The 19,389-nt window shown below is 47.3% G+C and overlaps 1 protein-coding gene across 1 annotated transcript in view; it reads right to left on the reverse strand.

Moving 5' to 3' along the window:
• The window catches only part of PRKDC (protein kinase, DNA-activated, catalytic subunit), a 3,362,625-nt gene that overhangs the window by 62,872 nt on the left and 3,280,364 nt on the right, over positions 1-19,389 (reverse strand). The window contains exon 83 of the mRNA XM_069621025.1: positions 7,377-7,578. Coding sequence (XP_069477126.1) covers positions 7,377-7,578 — 202 coding nt within the window. The remainder of the gene's footprint in view (positions 1-7,376; positions 7,579-19,389) is intronic.

Raw genomic sequence — 19,389 nt, forward strand, 5'->3', positions numbered from 1 at the left:
TACTGGTTTCTGTTCATAATTTGGGACTAGTAAAGCCAATGGTGACTTTACATGCCCTGGGAGACAGTAGTCAGTCCCAGGGTATGGAGTCTATGGTGGGGTGTCACTATGACACCTCTTTGTCACTGCACGGAGGGTGCTGTGTAACACACATAGTAAAAAACACATGAGACCTTATGGAGTAAAGGACCCCATAGCCAGTAAAACACATTAACAGTCCAAGGAACACCATAAATCATGTCCAAGAGTGGGAGAAAAGAGTCTCACTCTTGGCAGGAGGAAAAAACAAACTCCAGAAATCCAGCAAAGCTGCTGGGGGACTCACTAGGTTAGGAAATTCAGCCTGAACAGAGAATTCTCCCTACCACCTTGTCATGCCTTTTGGCCTCTGTAACGCCCCAGCAACCTTCCAGAGGTCCATCAATGACGTGCTGAGCGATATGCTAGATCAATATGTCATAATATATTTAGATGACATCTTGGTCTATTCCACATCCTACGAAGAACACGTAAAGCACGTGTCTGCTGTTTTGCAACGTCTACGGGACAATCATCTTTACGCTAAACTAGAAAAGTGCTTGTTCCATGTCAGGGAGGGCGAATTCTTAGGTCATGAAATCACTAGTGAAGGCATTAAGCTGAGTAGTACAAAAGGTAAAAGCCGTATTAGAATGGCCTACCCCTACCTCCGTAAAATCATTGCAGTCATTTCTTGGCTTTGTGAATTTTTATCAGCAGTTTATTTGCTCCTTTTCTGAAACCGTTGCTCCATAATTTTCCCTAACCTCTAACAAATGCCTGTTTGTTTGGAGCACAGAAGCTCAACAGGCGTTTGACGCTTTAAAAGCTGCCTTCATCACAGCACCAGTCCTTCAGCATCCTGATCCCAGACAACCTTTCTATGTTGAAGCTGATGCTTCGGAGGTATCGGTTGAGTGGTCTTGTCACAATTGTGCACTGACTCAGGTCTCTTGCATCTGATGGGCTACCACTCATGTAAATTCACACAATATGAACAAAACTATACGGTCACGGAGCATGAATTATTGGCTGTAAGAGATGCCTTTCTGGTTTCGAGACATCTTCTAGGAACAGCGACTCCAATACAGGTTTACACTGATCACAGCAATTTACTTGCTCTACAATCAGTCAAGTGTACTACAGCTCGCCATGCCAGGTGGCACGAGAATTTTTTCCATGTTCAATTTCACCTTGACATATTGTTAGGAAAGACTTCATTTTATATGTAATTTTCCCTCCGGTTGTACACCCCCAAACTTTTTGCTGCTGTTTAAACACCTTAGTGTGACTTTGCCAGGGGAGCACAGCCGTCTGCTGCACTCCTCTGGGCTTTCGCTCACTTGTTATGGGGAAACTGACATACCCTTAAGAAAGTCAGTGCTGGGAGACTTTGTTTCCCTTAGTCCTTTTCCAATGTTGCAACTTTTCTGCAACATGTAACAAGTGCCCAAAGTACCTTACAGTACTGTGCACTTGGGTCTCATAGTCAATTACAAAGACCCTAGATACTCTCGTAGGACTTTTAGGGAGATGTGCATATGGGTCATGGACAGGGCTGGTGGCAGCTTATCGATTCATATAAATTTAACCATTTCCTGCCATTTAAACCGCGTTAACCGTGTTTGGCACAAATAGGTGGCCTGGCTCCCAAATGGCCATGCCACAAGGTTTTTTGTCCTGTCCTTTGGCCATCTTGCCCCTTTGCCTTCCCCAGGTCGTGCCGACCCGGGTCAGTCCTTATTTGGTCATTCAGCTTCCCGCAAAACGCCAAGCTTTCACAGGCTTCTGCATGCCTTGTGTGTGTGCCTCCAGGATGTAGGCTGGGTTGTCTGTCCCTAATACACATCCTGGGTGCCAGAGAGTCTGGAGTGCTGAGAATGCCTGGGACCACCGTGGTCCATGATTGGTCCACATATGGAGTGTTTGTGAGCAGATCTGCCATTGGGTCCTCTCTGTTTTGGCGCAAAGGGAACTTTGGATAAGAGGAGGCTGAAAACACCCATACCGTGTCGATCTCTGGAGTTCTCACTGAACGAAGGATAGGATCCAAATATCCTGAAACTAAGAAGCCGAGTCGAGGAACCGCTGGTGAACCGCTGGAAGGTTTGGCACCCTGAGCCCGCTGTCGTCCTGTGGGACCCCTCTGCATCTGGTTGTCCTAGAAGGTATGCAAAGACGCTTCGACCCATTAGAATAGTGGGACCAACTATTCTCAGCACCTTCAACAAAACCTGCAAGTAAGCCTTCTCGGAAGCGTCCCTGGGCCAACCAGTGGGCTGACCAGCTTACGCAGGACCTTTGCTCTGTCTTCACCATCGTTTCAAAGAGGCCCTCGAAACTTGGTATACTGCTAGCTCTGTGTCCCCGGCACCCTCACACTGAATTTTGAACACTTGGTATTCCCAGGTCTGAAGTGAGATGAGAGCGCCACGACCGGAGTGAACGTGGTTACCGTGTTGCCCAGCCGCGGCAACGATCTTTGCAGGTGTGCTGCATTTGTGACCCTCTTGCCCCTGAAACCTGCTGCAGTGAAACTGGCCTGATCCATCCATCAGGAGTGGAGAAATCGACACTGTCCCGTTTGGAAATCCTCACTGTATCTTCGGTACTGAAAGCCGCAGAGCTGTCATATTGCCGCAGTACAACCCGCAACTGAAGTTGACTCGACTGGTGAAGTTTGGTCCGGAGTGCGCCTGGGGTCGGTGAGTAAACCTAACCCTAACCGGTGGCCCCTAGCGCCTCCATCCATTATTATGCACAAGTGGCCCCTAGGGGTCCCTCTCCTTTCCACTGCTAGTGCGAACTAGCTAACTATTCCCGAACCTTGGAATCACCTCTGCCTTCAAGTGGAGGCCCTCCTCGAATAGATTGAATCTATTCTTCATCGCCTCACCCACCTTCCTGAGCTGCTAGAGACCCCTGAAGAGACCCTGTTTTGCCCATTGGAACAACCGCTTGCGTCGGCACTGCATATACTATCGAGCATAAGGCTCCTCTCTTCTTAGGGTTTGGACTGCCTCTTAGTTAGGTGTGCGTTTGATGTTGAAGGGGACTAAAAGACTATCTGCACTGCCTATTTTCCTTCCCCTCTAGGTTGTGAATATATTTCGTGCCATTAACCTTTTAGACCCCAATGGTCTTGTATATATCTTGTATTGATTGTGTTGTGTTGGTTTGATAGTATTGCTGTGATTCTTTTACTATGTGTTGAGTTACAAAGGCCTTGTAATAAATGTGTTTATATTTTTGATATATACACCTGTCTGGGAGTAATTTGTAAGTGTCCTTGCTCTGTGTGCTCATTGAGGTCTTTCAGTCACCCTCACCCCTCCTGAGATTTAGTGTTGACCACAGACCATAGCAAACGTGATTGGTCTGGCTTGTCCAGAGGTTACCCTGTTCCAAGAAACTAGGTTGGCCTTCGGAAGGCTGCCCACCAGGTCAGAGTTCAGAAATCCGTCTTAACACATATCGCCCGACTCTTTACATTTTAAAGCCGATGCCCTGTCAAGAATGCATGGTTCTTCTCCGCGTACCTGGGATGGTAATATTCTCCTCATTAACCAGGTGCTATGTACTTGCACTCTGCAACCTTCATTGAAGATATCTATCCAAGAATGGGTAGCTAAAGAACCTGCAGAAATTAAAGAATATAATACGGACATTATTCAGTCTTTGCCTTATGTTCAAGGTTGTGTCTTTATTCCGGATGTGGCCACTAGACTCATCGCATTGAAATGGTGTCATGATTCACTTGTGGCAGCTCAACCTGTTAAACGCAAGACTATAGAGTTGCTGAAACGGTGGAGCTGGTGGCCGTCATTGCATCAGGATGTTGCACTGTATATTGCCTCTTGCACTATATGCGCACAGTGTAAAGGCACCACAGCAAAACCAATGGGTCTCTTGCAACCACTTCCGAGACGTCCATGGGCCATGATCTCAATAGACTTCATAGCGGAGTTACCCTCGGTCAAAGGACACGACATGATTTGGGTTGTAATTGACTTTTTTTCCAAATTGGCCTAGTTTGTTCCTTGCCAAGGGTTGCCCACAGATCCTGCTGAGCTGTTTTTGCATAACGTGTTCCGTTTCTTTGGTCTTCCTGATGTCATCGTCTCAGATAGGGAACCCAGTTCACCTCTCGTTTCTGGAAGCATCTCACAAACTCCATGGGCATCGACGATCGGTATTCAAGTGTGTACCATCCTCAGACAGACGGCCAGACAGAACGCTTGAATGCCACATTGGAGCAGTATTTGCGCTGTCTCACTTTGCAGTACCAGGAAACATGGTTTTCGGTCCTTGTTCATGCCGAGTTTGCCTACAACAATTCAGTTCATGCCTCTAGTGGTTCTATGCCATTTTATGTAATGTATGCTCAAAATCCAAGAACACTTCCTCTAGATCTGGCTCCTGGGTCGGAGAACCCTGCGGTACACGGATGTCTTCATGATCTCTCTGCTTTACATGAGGCAGTTAGGTCTCATTTAACAGAGGCGCAAGCACAGGCCAAGTTGTATGCTGATCGACATCGGAAAGAGGCTCCTTCATATCAGCCTGGTACGAAAGTGTGGTTATCAACAATAAATCTTCGCATACCTGGTCATAGGTGTTTGCTGCCTCGTTTTGTGGGTCCATATCTGATTAAGGAGGTTGTTAATCAAGTTGCTGTTAAACTTGAGTTGCCTTTGTCGTGGAAGATTCACCCGGTCTTTCATGTGTCGTTAGTCAAACCATGTGGGGGCGGCACTACATTCATGGACCGTCCTCCTCCTCTCATGATACATGGATCGGAGGAGTATGAGGTGAATGCTATCCTGGACACAAAGGTATCTAGGGGTACTCAGATGTTTCTGGTCGACTGGAAGGGTTATGGTCCAGAAGAGTGTACCTGCGAGCCTGCAGCCAACATCCATGCCCCGTTGCTCGTGTGCCAGTTTCTGGCCTCAAAAAGGGGGGCTGTATCATTAGGGGAGGATACTGTTAATAGATCACGGCTATTCAAGGATTCATTAGTCTCATAAACTACGTTACATCATACACATGATTCAGTGTCCTCCTCTCCTCTTTCACCTTGTTCACGTGTTCCAAGAAGAAGACGGCAACGTGTTGTTCTTAGAATACACAGCACAACCACAACGTGCAATGGGTTGTTTCGTGAGCGTTGGGGGTTGCCGTGGTGACGCTGGTGCCCTGCATTTTGAGTGTCACGTGTGCAATCACGTTAGATCCGCATCCAGCCGATCACATGATGAATTCATTCTTAAGCCCCACCCATGCTCAGTTTGCGGCTTCTGAATTTGTTTTCACAACTGTCTTGATTCTTCGCTACATTGTGTTTATTGATCCAGACCGCTCCAACCACATGACCATAACTTTTGTCTGGGCATTCGTGCCGAGCCTGAGGGCTTCATCCAAAAATGCCACCGCAGGACAGACCTGGCGCCCATTGTTCATGCCACACAGTTGGCCACATCAAGACCAGACTGTAGGATCTGTCACCAGACAGGTGAAACCCCCTCATTCATCTCTTCGGTCTGCACTGTTTCTGCCTCTGATTATCAAATTCCAGAAGGAATAGGGGTATTGTGCCAGAGCACAGGTAGCAAATACGTCTGTCAAAGCAAAGCTGACCAAAGCAAAGACTTTGTGACCCATGGCATCCAGATTCTAGCTCTTCCTGTCAGAGAAATGTGGTATTTAAATCACCCTGGGCAGCCTGTACCAGCAAGCTCTCAGGCTATGGGTGAGTGAACAAAAAGGCTTGTCCGAGGAAGCTGGACAATGCTTCTTTGCAGGATCATAGTCTACCACAGGGATCGAAGGCAGCTTCTCCCAGGTAGCGAAAACAGGGACAGAAACCACTAAACTAAATGGCAAAAAGGTCTCCAGTGGAGGGCCCTCTTCCAGAATGTCTGGAAGGTCATTCTGGACCTTTGGCTTAACAGGCACAAACATAACTAAGGTCTCCACAACTCTTGCATTGTCTTTTGGAAGGAACCGAGAGGGCCTCTCCCAAGTTGTGGCCAGAACACTATCCAGATTTGGAGAAGGGTCCAAGCCACTGGTCTCTTGCAGGTCAGAAAACAAATCGAGTAGATCCTCTCCCTCATCATTCTTCAGCAAAGTCCTCTGCCCTACCCGTTTAAAGTGGCTCCTATCTACAGAAGGTGGCATTGTCCTTCCTCATGGAAGAGTCGGCATGGAGGCCTGGACACCCGAAGGTGGAACTATGCCCTCCGATGGAACCAGAGTTGAGCTGGTATAGATGCTGCGCTGGACTAGAGTGAACATTCTGCTGGCTTCAGTAAGCATGGTTAGCTCTGTAGACACCACCGGCACCAGAGCCTTGGCAAAAGATGTCAAGCATATACTGCCAGAAAGACTTGATTCTTCTGGAGTCAAGGATTTGCTGGGGATTAATGCCTTCAAAGCTGGAAGGGATTCTCTGAGGGAGGCGATGACTGCTTAGGAATGATACCTGGAAGAGTTGCTTCCTATGCTATTGCTTCCTGTCTGTCTGAGCAGTAACACATTCCTCAAAAGGTTATTCAACCAAAACCTTCTTGAACTACAATCCTGGATACTTCATAGGTGTTATTTTTCCACCCTTGTGAACATAGGTGAAGAGTGTAGAGGCACACTCCCTGAAGGCCTTTAAATCCATCGACTGGCAGGACACTCAATCCACTGTGTCCTGATCCAAAGGCAACAGTGTCATTCTAAGTGGGGATCTGACATGGACATTTATCTCCAGCATTCTGACAAGTCTTGAAGCCTGAGGCTTTCGTAGTATCGCAGAGGACACAACTAAAAAAGAGAAAAGGCTAGGCAGCATTCCAGAAGCATTGAAAGTGCACAGAAAAAAGAAGCGGAGGACACGGCTTTGGAGGCTCGATATATCGGGGCCCTAATGCCATGTCCAGCTTTGGAGTGCACAACAGCACCAGGCGGAGCAGATGCAGAGCCCTGCTACACACTCTGGTGGCTGAAAAAGCTTCAGAGGACATCTGACGCTCGAGAGAATATATCGAAGATTAGCAATACGTGGGAAGAAGGAATCCATTAGAATGGACACCTGCCTTCTGATTTCTAATTACGGTACCATCCGTCCACCAACCTCTTTTGTATATTTTAGGCCTTCCGTTGGATACCCTTAGGACTGGGCCCCCTTGACCAGTGTTGAATGACTCTTACAAAAAGTCACACAATCAGCTTCTCATGTTTCTGTTGTTCCTATGAAAAGGGATTTAAATTGTTCACACAATATTTTCTCCGCCATTAAACAATACATACTAGATCAGGGTCAATTTGATTTTCAGCACAAACAGCAATGTCACAAGGGTACATACTTGTGTAGCTGATCCAAAGGCATGTCCAAAGTCTATTCCCACCATGCCGCCGGTCTCCATATTAATCATGAAATTGGATAGATGACGATCTCCAATGCCAAGAATCCAATGGCTGATGCAAATTAGAGCATGGGACCTGGAAAAATGGGAACGTAAAGCCAGGAAGGCCTCTGGGGTAGTACTCATTTTAATAAAGGCTCGCCTGAAAAGAAAATTGCATAATAATCATAACTTTCACAGGAAAATACATTATTTTTTAGACATTGAGTAATTGTAATAATTGCTGGTAGTTAAACAGTGTAATCGCCCAATGCAAGATTTGTGTTTAAACCACAAAACACACATTTTTTTTTTGACAACTTTAAAGATTTATCAAAAGAAATACATATCATTCCAAAACAACAATTATGATAACAAGAAAACGACAAATAAAACGAAAAAAGCATTATACAAGTTGATACAAATAGTACAGAATAAATAAGAAAAACCTATCAATTATCTCTACTAATCGCAACAAACCTAACTTGAAATGATAACTAGCCAAAAATCAGAGGAAAACAAGAGAAAAAATAAAAAAAATAAAAAATAAATAAAACACAAACACACAACCACACAACACAAGACAAACACAATAAAAAGAACACAATAGTAAATTAACCACTCTGAAACAAAAACCATCGCCCATCAGCACTTAATTCACACATAGAGTTCATTAAAAGCCTCCCAATGTTCCTTATAAAATTCTTCTTTATGTAAAGCATAATACTTAATCCTCTCAAATCTTGAGAGCAACTGCACCTGCGATAACCATTCATCAATACTTGGTTTCTTTCTCGTCTTCCAGAGGCGTAAAATTTGACGAGTCGCCACCAAAAACACCTTATTAGCCCAACACAGAGTCGCATAGCTAAAGTGACGAGTGCCCACTGGTGATTTCAAAAGAACTGATGATGGTGTCCTTGGAAAAGAGATGTTCCCGACCAAATCAACTCTATCCAAAACCTCACTCCAAAAACCTTTAACCCTCGAACAATTCCATAACATGTGAAGCAAAGTGCCTACCTCCGTAGAACAACTCCAACACATACTATCCTCCCTTAAGCCAAATCTGTGCATTTTAACTGGAGTCCAAAACAGACGGCCCAAAATCCTCTGTTGAATATATCGTAAATTTAGATCAATTTTCATCCTAACTGGAACCTTCCATAGAACCTCCCAATCCTGCATAGAAATATCTGCACCCAGTTCAGTACACCACATAAGTCGAAGAGCATTCCATGAAGATCTAAATTTCTCTTCTACCGGGAACAACCTCAAATAACTAGACACTGCACGAGGCACAACTACAATAAAACTACACCTTTCTGGTCTTTGTAACAAAGGGTCAGTAAGCATTAATACTCTCTCAGAAATCAAATCTCTCAACAATCTATATCTCCCCATTTCCCTATTATGTAGCATAAACTTCCGCTTCAGAGACTCAAAAGATATCATACCGTCATCATCCCATATGTCTCTAATAAGTAATATACCCTTGTTCATCCAACTCCTCCAGCATAGCATCTTATTATTGATCTGCAACCCCGGATTCTGCCAAATGGAGGCCTCCCCATAGAAATGAAGTCCCTGCCCTCCACTTACAATCAATGATGTGACTGCATCTTTGGAAGCATGGACAGCCTGCAATGTACTGACCGATTTAGGTAACTTTCCAAGAGAGTACAGTGATTCAATTCGGAAGGGTCTCATCTTAAACTCTTCTATCTGAGCCCAAACTGGAATGTCTGATTCATTCAACGAGAAATAGGATACACATTTTTTAATCAAAAAACTTTTGTAGTAATTTTCAATGTTAGGATAACCAAAACCCCCCTCATGTACACTCCTAACCATTAAATACCTGTGTATCCTTGGTTTCCTTGAAACTCCCCATAGAAACTCCTGAAAGACCCTATCCACACGGCCCAAAACTTTTTTCGTAAACCTTAAAGGTAGCGATTAAATAATATACAGAACCTTAGGTAGGAGCACCATTTTAATAGCATTAACCTTTGCCCAGATGGATAAAGAGAGTCTACTCCACCTACGGAGCATAGTCCTCATGCTTTCCAGAACTTTATCTATATTGAACTCTGCCATACCTTTCACATCTCTAGACAAAAAGACACCTAAATATTTCACCCTACAGTTTTCCCATTTACAATTCCAATCTAATAATCGTCTACACACCTGAGCGTCTCGAGCTGGAAAAACAACCGTCTCCTCCCAATTAACTTTATAACCTGAGAGCCCACCAAACTCAGAAATCATATTGTTCAAGATGTTTCCCCCCTCTACAGGATTACTAAGAACAATAACTATATCATCAGCATACGCCAAAACCTTAACTTCAACTTCACCAACTATAAAACCGGATAGGCAATCCGACTGCCGAATATATGACAAAAATGGCTCAAGAGCCAAATTAAAAAGGTAAGGTGATAGTGGACATCCTTGACGTGTGCATTTAAATAATCTAAAAGAAGATGAAAGTACCCCATTCACCCAGACCTTTGCACTAATACCCGACTGTAATGCCCCAACAATTTTTATTCCTGCCCATGGTCACCTTGTCCCTTTCAGTAGTTGAGGATATGTAATTACGTGGGATTTTGAATGAAGAGAAGTTATGAATACCGGCGTGCATTGCAAATGAAGCATATAATAATGTATTAACAGGTGTTTTGTCTGAATTTGTGGCAGAGGGCCTGTGTGACGTCATTAATCCAAGATGGTCGCCTCTACAATATATGAATCAGAATTTGATCTATAACTCCTTTCAGAGTGATCCTATCAAACATTTTCTAAGGACCATTTTTGATCACCATAAAAACTGTATAAAGAAGGTCCTTAAAACAATTTGATATTTCTTATTGTTTAGAGGTTTGTTTGGGGTTCGTTTTTCATGATTTCTAAAAATGTTTTCCTTTTATTTTGGTACATGTTCTGGTAATTGGCAAGAAAATTAGAACATTATTTAAGAGCAGTTGAAGCGTGAAATATGATCCGATCTTGCGGTAAAATCAATTTTTTCAAAATGTCGATACTGTGAGAAACCTGAGGGTGTTCTCACTCCTATTCCCCATGGATCCTCTGCGCAGGTGGCCAGGGAAAGGCCATCGCTCTTGGATCCCAACACTGTGGTGTACAAGCGAGGGAGGATCACCTGGGGGGGAGGATCTGTAGGGACTGAGTGGGATGCCCTTGGGAGAGACATGGTATACCCCCTTTCCCTAACCGAGACCAAACCAACCCATGCCCCATCTTTATGGGGTACTATAAAACAACTCCCCTGAATTACTCATACATGACCACCAAAAGTACTGAGACGAAGAAGAAGCAACTAAGAGCAGTGAAGGCCAGTTGCTTTCACCACTTAGGTACTAGGACGAAGAAGAGGCCTGCTGAGAGCAGCAAAGGTCAGGCATGTCCCTTTAATGATGGTCGGGCAGGGCTGATTAAGAATTCACACCTGCAACCTATTACAGGGCTGCAGGTGTATAAAATGCCACACCTAACTTGTGTAATGGAGGAAATGGTGAAAGGAGCAGCAACTTTGATTTTACAGCAGCAGAAAGACCAAGAAGTACAGTGGGGTGCTGCTTGTTTTCAAGATGTTTTTGGTTCAGAGAGGAGCGGTCCCCGAGCAGGGGCTCTGTGGAAGGAACCGAAGCGTGAAAGGGGAGCCGTGGGAGAAGGCTGCCCCTTTTTCCATTGTGCAAGGTGCTCGTTCTCCTGGGGTAAGAAGCCGACCCAGGAGTGTCTTGAGGGGCAGAAGGTGGAGCCCTGAAGCAAAGAAGAGAAGGCCGGAAGATCTGTGATTCTGGGATGCACAAAGCAATCAGTGAGTTTCTAGATAGAAATAAAATTAAAGTTACTCACCGCAGTGACTAGAGTACTCATAGTCCTTAGTTCCCTTTCCTCCATCCTTGTGGGCGTACCCAAAATGGGGACGGTACCGAAACCTTTGGCAACGAAAAGTTGAGCTTCCCCTTTAAATTGAGCACAGCGTGCAGGGCGTGCCTTGGCAGTGCCCTGCCAAAGCCCCCGCCCTCTGGCGCCTCACCTCAGTCCCCTTTGAACACATTGGATGCTTAGATACCTGGCGACACAAATAACATATTAGCCCCTGGCATACAAGCGGGGGAAGGTGGGTGGGACGTATGGAGGATAGAGGACTAAGGACTATGAATACTCTAGTCACTATGGCGAGTACTCATGCATCCTGTCCCCTTTCCTCCATCCGTGTGGGTGATTACACCGAACCAGACCATAGGGTGGAGCCAACAACCTGCCTCATATTTAAGACAAAGCAAAAAGGTTCTTCAGAACCGCCTGACCGAACTGTGCATCTTTACTTTACTTTACCTTCTAACTTTCTCCAGGTACCCACAGGCATACGGGCACACACATAAGACTCAGACAAACCACATAATAATACAGTTCAGCCACCAGTCCTTCTAGAGTATATAGGGGGTATCTCCGTCCAGCATTTATCATTAGTAAAATAGATGTGTTTTAAGTTTATTCTTAAAAATGGCTGTGAAGTTTTTTTCTCTTATACCCAGAGGCAGAGTATGTCAGGCCATGGGCGCAGCCTTACTGAAGGCTCCTTTGAGCGCTTTGTTGGTTTTGCATCTCTGCGTTGTTAACAAACGGGAGTTATTTGATCTCAGAGCCCTCTGTCTCTGTTTCTCCACTATTTCGTCCATCAAATAAGTTGACATAAGCCTGCCACAGCATTTGTGTGTGATTAATAGTAGTCTGAACTGTATTCTAACTTTTATCGGGAGCCAGTGTAGACTGCGTCTTGCTCCAGACACATGGTCTCTCCGCCTCAGTCCCTTTACTGCCCTTACCGCGCTGTTCTGAAATATCTGTAGGCGATTAATCTCCGATTGTGAGGTGCCAATCAGTAAATATACCTGTACGCCTGGAGCTGGTATCCAGAGAGCTGCCCTGCTGATGCCATCCCAAGAAGCATGTCTCTGAAATGCGACGTCCGTGGCCTTAGCTCTGACTGCATGAGCATGAATGCTTTCAGGAACTGGTTTGCCCATGACCATGTACGCCTCCGAAATGGCTGAACCATCCAATGGGTGATGGAAGCCTTAGAAGCCTAAAAGCCGTGGGAGGAGCCCCCAAAAGTGACAATGCCTCAGACGTCCGGAAGGTTTTCGTCCGAGAGAGGTACAAGTTGAGGACCCTCCTGAGGACCAATAAATGTAGAGCCCTCTCGGCCTCTGACTGGGGGTTCGGGAAGAACACCAGCAGGCAGACCTCTTGATTCAGATGAAATGGAGAGACCACCTTGGGCAAGAAGTTTGGGTGAGTGTGCAAGATGACCTTGTCGTTGTGAATCGTGGTGAAGGGCTCGCACGAAGACAATGCCTGCAGCTCACTAACCCTGCGCACAGAGATGAGAGGTACCAGTAGAGCCGTCTTTAGCGTTACCATCTGGATGTCGACGGAGGACATTGGCTTGAAAGGTTTGCTCTGCAAAGCTGCAAGAATCCCATTGAGGTCCCAGACCGATACCGCCTATGCAACGGAGGACAAAGCCTAAACAACCCCTTGAGGTGGGCCTTAGCCAACGGGATGGCCGTCGAAAACTCATGCTCAGGGGAATTCTTGTAAGCACTGATTGCTGCCAAATAAGTACGGCAAGTATCCACCTGAACTCCCGAACGAGCCAGGTGTGCTGAAAAAGCCAGTACGACGTTCAGAGGACAGGCAACAGGATCCAGACCCTTGTCACAAGCCCAAAGGCAGAACCTAGTCCTTACACTGCGACCAAGTAGAGGGCCTCCTGGCCTGTTGAATGATGCCCCAGTTTTCATCCGAAAATTGAGCATGCCGAAGCCTTAGCTGGTCAGGAACCAGGCCACCAGCGCCAACCTGATCGGGTTCGGATGTTCCACTGCCCCACCCTGCTGCGTCAGGAAGTCTGTGTTGGGGATCGGAAAGGTGGACGGGACCCTGGGAGTACAACTGCAGCAGGAGACCCGAAAACCAGGCTCTCGAAGGCCAGTGTGGGGCAATCAGAATGAGGCTGCAGCCCTCTTAGGGAGAATTCTCTCTTTAGGCTGAATTTCCTAACCTAGTGAGTGCCCCAGCAGCTTTGCTGGATTTCTGGAGTTTGTTTTTTTCTCCTGCCAAGAGTGAGATTCTTTTTCTCCCACTCTTGGACATGATTTATGGTGTTCCTTTGACTGTTAATGTGTTTTATGGGCTATGGGGTCCTTTACTCCATAGGATCTCATGTATTTTTATTATGTGTGTTACACAGCACCCTCCGTGCAGTAACACAGCAGTGTCATAGTGACACCCCACCATAGACTCCATACCCTGGGACTGACTACTCTCCCAGGGCATGCAAAGTCACCATTGGCTTTACTAGTCCCAAATTATTAACAGAAACCAGTACAAACCATCATATTGTGGACGTACTGGTCGGGGCAATTCGATTGCCCCAGGGTCTGTTGGTCGAGGGGGCACGCCTCCGTCCCCCCGGATCGAGTTTTGGCTGGTGGCAGTGGATACTACTTTTTATATTCGACCGCGAATATAACCCTATGGGATTTTCCCATTGTTCGAGGCTACCAACTTTAATTATTTAATTCTCATAGCCTCGAACATACCGCCGGTTTATTTATTTAATATTAATTCGCCGGTTGGTATTTTTTGCCAGGACTCGATTCTAAAATGGCATTTGTGTTCTCTTCTGTGACTCCAACCCAAGTCGAGCCCTGTGTTCCACTTTTTGGCGGGCTTCTCCACAGAAGCCTCCAAAAGTGGTGCCACTCTGTCTGGGTACCACAGGGGGTGTGGGAGGGGGTTTAGGCACCCTGGAATGAGTTACCTTGGTAACTCAAGTCGCACTCTTGTGTGATTGGCCCAAGTGGTGAGCCGGCCGGCTCACCACTTAGCATGTTTGACTGACAGCTAGGCTGAGTGAATGGGGGTGTGCTGCATAAAAGCAGGGCTTTGGGGGCTGGAACTTCAGAAGTCGCCACAGGACCTGAGAATCCGACGAGGGAGAAGCTGAGCCGACCTACCACGACGACACCACCGGTGGAGCCCTGCGGAACCGACTCAACACTCCAGACGACAGAGAAGATCTCCCGGGTGGAGAGGCTTCTTCCCCTGACTGGTGGGCACAACCAGTTTACCTTCTTCTCTTCGCATCCCAGGCCGTCTTGTGGTCGAATTGCCCGTGCCCAGCACCCCGGCAACCGGATAGCCACTTACCACTGGACCGCGAATAAAAGGACCGCTCCTTTTACCTGAGAACTCCGCGGCTGGTTTCTTCCCTGGCAGTGCAACAGACTCCTGTCTTCCTCCCCGACGAGATCCTCTCTTCCCCCGGACGAAGCACCGACTTGCATCTGCTGCCAGGAACAACTGCCCCCGCTGGAATAGTCTCACCACTTTAAGGTACCGTGTCGGCTAGGCCTCCCTTTCTAAAGATTGCTACAAGGTAATAATAACCCCTTAACCATCTGGACTGGGCTTGCCGCCTTGACCCTCTAACTGGTCCCTTTCTTTTGGTCCAACTCTTTTTGAACCTTTGCAAGACTCTTGTGCACTGCAACAGTGTGTCCTTGGACACATTTTGTTTTGATCCTCTTAAAGTGGATCCGGCCTACTGAACTCTAAACTCACGGTTTTACTTTGCCTTACTCTCTTGTCGTGTTCTTAAGAAAAGTGTTGGGATCTGTTTCAATGTATACTCTGCTTTTCGCTCCCTTTTTAAACGAATCATTAGAGTGCCATCTGTGTTAAACGCTCACCGCTGTCTGAAAATAAGTGGGGCTTTACTAAAGAATTGTCTAATATTCTTTTGAGGGAGTGTATACCTTTTAGTGACCGTGTTTTTGAATTGCTTACTATTAGTGCCTGTGTGTTTTTCTAGATGTGGTTTTAAATAAATAATTATATCTCTTTTACACCAAGCTCTGGTCAGTGTTTACTTGTTCTACTGTGTTCTTTTTGACCTATTGTGAATACTCTGTATACTGCCTAACTCTTCTTGAGGGAAGTCTGACTGCTCAGCCACAGCTACCAAGTGAATCTGTGTGGTACAGACTGCTACCAAGTGGGTTTACTGCCAAACACTTGTAGTCTTAAATCTTTTGCAGTGGTCCCAGAGGGAACTGCAAAGGTTTCTGCCTAACAAGCCCACCAACGCTCAGAACTTGCGTAGGGTCTGCTGACGCAGAGGGGGGCGGGAACGCATAACACCTTTGGCCATGCTAACATATCTGGAAAGAGTATCTCAGAGACCCCCGACCCCGTCCTGCCCACGAAGCAAATGGAGATGCGAACAAGTCTGGATCCGCGAACCCCCAACGCTGGAACAGGGGCAACAAGGAGTTGGTGTGCAAATCCCACATGTAGGTGTTGAACCTCAAGCAGCTCAGCTGGTCCGCTTCTGCATTGCTGTCCCCCGGGAGGTTGACTGCTGAGATCCACACACCCTCCTGTCAGGGCCAATTCCCAGATCGATACCGCCTCCATGCAAAGAAGGGGGGGAACGGGTGTCACCTTACTTGTTCAGGTAAAACATTGTAGCAGAATTGTCTGTCCTGACCAGGACAGACCTGTCCCTGATGAGGGGCAGAAACACCTTGAGGGCCAGGCCCACTACCCTGAGCTCGAGCAGATTGATATGCAGGAGGGCTTCCGCCCTGGACCACCATGAATCACGTATCCCTCCATAGTAACCCCCCCAACCTGAAAGAGAGAAGTCTGTCGTCACCACCAGGGTGGGCTAAGGTCTGGTGAAGGGGGCTCCCACGGAAACAGTGTCGTCCATCAACCACCAGCGAAGATCGGGCAGGAGGAGCAGAGGTATTGGTATCCTGTCCAACTAAGACACTGTCTTCTGATCCCAATTGGCCGCCAGATGGAGCTGGAGGCACCTCATTTTGAGGTGAGGATGATGTACAGTGAGCATTCAGGAGGCCATCAGCGCCATAAGGTGCTGGAACCACCATGCCAAAGTGGTTGAGTTGGCCAGAAATCACCCTATCGCTTTGCTGCACAGCCATGTTCCAACCACCCCTAGGAAGACCAGATCCTGGAAGGGGGAAACTGTGACTTCCTCTGGTTGAGAGAGAACCAAAGCTGATGATGAACATCCGCCAATCTCTGGCAGGAGTGCATCACCCTGCCCTCACAAGCCAGTCGTCCATAGGGGTATAGGTCATGGCCCTCCAAGCGGAGCAGACCTACCACTGCGTTCATCAACTTCGTGAAGACACAAGGAACTGAGTTCAGGCCGAAAGGCAGCACCTTGTACAGTAAGTGGTACAACATAATTGTGAACCGCAGAAACTTCTGATGCAGTTGGTAGACGGGGACACACAGGTATGCATTCTTGAGGTCTAGGGAACACATCCGGTCCAATCCACACAAAGACTCTGCATGTGCGGGGAGTTATCATCTTGAAGTGTGTTAGCGGTAAATACAGATTGAGAAATGACCGGTCCAGGACAACCATTCACCCCCTACTTCAGTTTCTATGGTCCAACCCACTCGGCTGGACACACTTTGGATGCCCTCATACACTCTGACCTCTCTCTCTCCCCTCCACTAGTCACCCCTCTCTCCTGGTCAGACTATTCTGTCCTCTCCTCCCACCTGGGTCCCAAAAGCTCTGCCAACCGCGTTCACTAACATCCGCCCGATGAAACGAGTGTCATCTGCTGCCTTTGCTTCCACCTTCATCCACCCACACACCCCGTACCTCAGTTTCTACCACAGACTCTGCTCTCAGCAACCTCCTCTTGTCCATCCATCACCAATACTCTTGACATTCTTGCCCCAGCCATGAGGGTCTGTTTGAAACCTGCCTCTAAGCATAACACCTGGTACGACTCCGAAATTGCGGCCCTGAAACAAAAGTGCAGGGCGGGGGAACGGAAGTGGCAAACGTCAGGCTCATCCTCTGACAAACGGGCCTGCTGCCTGCTCCAAAGGCAATACAGACTCTCCATCTGTGCCAAGAAAAGAGCCCACATACATGCACAGGTTTCCAGTGCATCCAACAACACGGCTGAACTTTTCAAAATCTGCAAGGAACTAGCCAACCCTTCCGCATTCTCCTCCTCCCCATCTCATTCCTAGGCCCTCTGCAATGCACTGGCCACTCACTTCACCACCAAAACTCAGGACACCCTAAACACCCTTGTTACCCACCCTCCCAGCCCATCCCACACCCTCTTGCCTCCCTTGGCCAATCACCCTCCTCCTTCCCCCTTCTCCCCTGTCACACTTGAAGAAGTTACCAGAGTTGTCCGCTCTATAAAGGTCTCTTCTAAACAGGTTTCCCCTTGCTCATCCAGGACCTTCAAGGATAACATTGTCTCCCTTGCCCCTCCACTGGCTGATTTTTGCAATCATTCTTTTGCCACTGGTTCTTTCCCCTCCTCCCTTAAACACTCCCTTGTGCGCCCCCTCCTGAAAAGACCTTCAGTAGACCCTACCAGCTACTGCTCTATTTCCATCATCCCCCTTCCTTGGGAAGCTGCTGGAGAAGCTGGCATTGCCCCAGCACAACTTGCACACCAAACTTGTTGGTGGTCTCCACAACCATCAATCTCGATTCCGAGCATTCAGAGGCACAGAAACTGTTCTTCGGAACACCTGTGAAAAACTACTCACATTTCTGGACTCCAACTCTGCAGCTGCCCTTATCCTCCTCGGCCTGTCCTCTGCTTTTGACACAGTCAACCATTCCATCCTCATACAAAGGCTCCACTATACCCTTGGTATCTCGGAACGGGCACTGGACTGGCTGACATCCTTCCTAACTAACCGCTCTTCCCAAGTCATACTGGGCACCTTCTCCTCTCCTACTTCCTTCGCCACCTGTAGTGTCCCCCAGGGTTCTATCCTCTCCCCTTGGCTCTTTAACATCGACCTTGCTCAGCTTGCATGCCTCATCTTGTTTTCCTCCAATGTCCATTCTTATGCAGACGACACACAACTCTTTTTCAAACTTCCTGCTGACCCTCTTGCACCCTCCATCATCCCTGACTGCCTATCTGCCATCCAGTCCTGGTGCACCTCCAATGATCTCTACCTCAATGCCTGTAAAACTGAGATCCTTCCCCTCGGGACCCCTGCTCCCTCCTTCTTCCATTCACTCTGGGCTTCCTCCTTGGGCTCTCCCCCTGCTCCTTCTTCTGAAGCCAGAAACCCTGGAGTCATATTCAACTCCTCTCTCTCCTTCCTCCCTCACACTCAGGACATTGCCAAAAAGTCCAATTTTCAGCTCTTCCGTCTCATAGGGATTCTCCCATTTCTCACTTCCCCCCAGAGGCTCCTGGTTCTCTCTAGGCTTCACTATTGCAATAGCTTCCTCCTGAATCTACCTTCCTCCACTCTGTGACCCCTCCAGCTAATCCAGAATAGGGCAGCAAGACTTATCCTTGGCCTTAAACCCAGGGACTGCATCTCTGCCCTAAAAAGTATTCACTGGTTCACAGTTACTGCATGGATTAAATTCAAATCCCCTCTGCATCACCACAAGACTGTCTGGGCCCGGGGACCTCACTATCTTCAACTTTACCTTACTAAATACTCCCCCTCTAGACCAATACGTTCCTTTGGCACCAACTCTTTGTGTGTAAAGCGCTTCGCTAAACAGATGGTAGGTGGTCAATCGCTTTCCTCAGCTGGCTTCCTCCTATGGAACAGCCTCCCCCTCCCTCTGCACCTTCAGCAGGACTTTCTTAAAATCTGGAAGCTCCTCAAGACTTTCCTTTTTACCTCCTCCTTCCCTTCTTCCCTCCTCTGCTAATGCCACAGTTTCTGTGATTGTTGTCCGGGGCCCTTATGCATCCTCGGGGCCCCTGACCTCCCACACCCAAACACTGCAACTCCTGTCTACCCCTCAGCACTTGCCTTGACACACACCCCGCCCTGGTGGTTCGCACATACAACTAACATGGCTCCAGGCCGTGTA

The sequence above is a fragment of the Ambystoma mexicanum genome, chromosome 5q (genome assembly GCF_040938575.1).
Source record: "Ambystoma mexicanum isolate Mex_15411 chromosome 5q, UKY_AmexF1_1, whole genome shotgun sequence".
Classification (NCBI taxonomy): Eukaryota; Metazoa; Chordata; class Amphibia; order Caudata; family Ambystomatidae; genus Ambystoma; species Ambystoma mexicanum.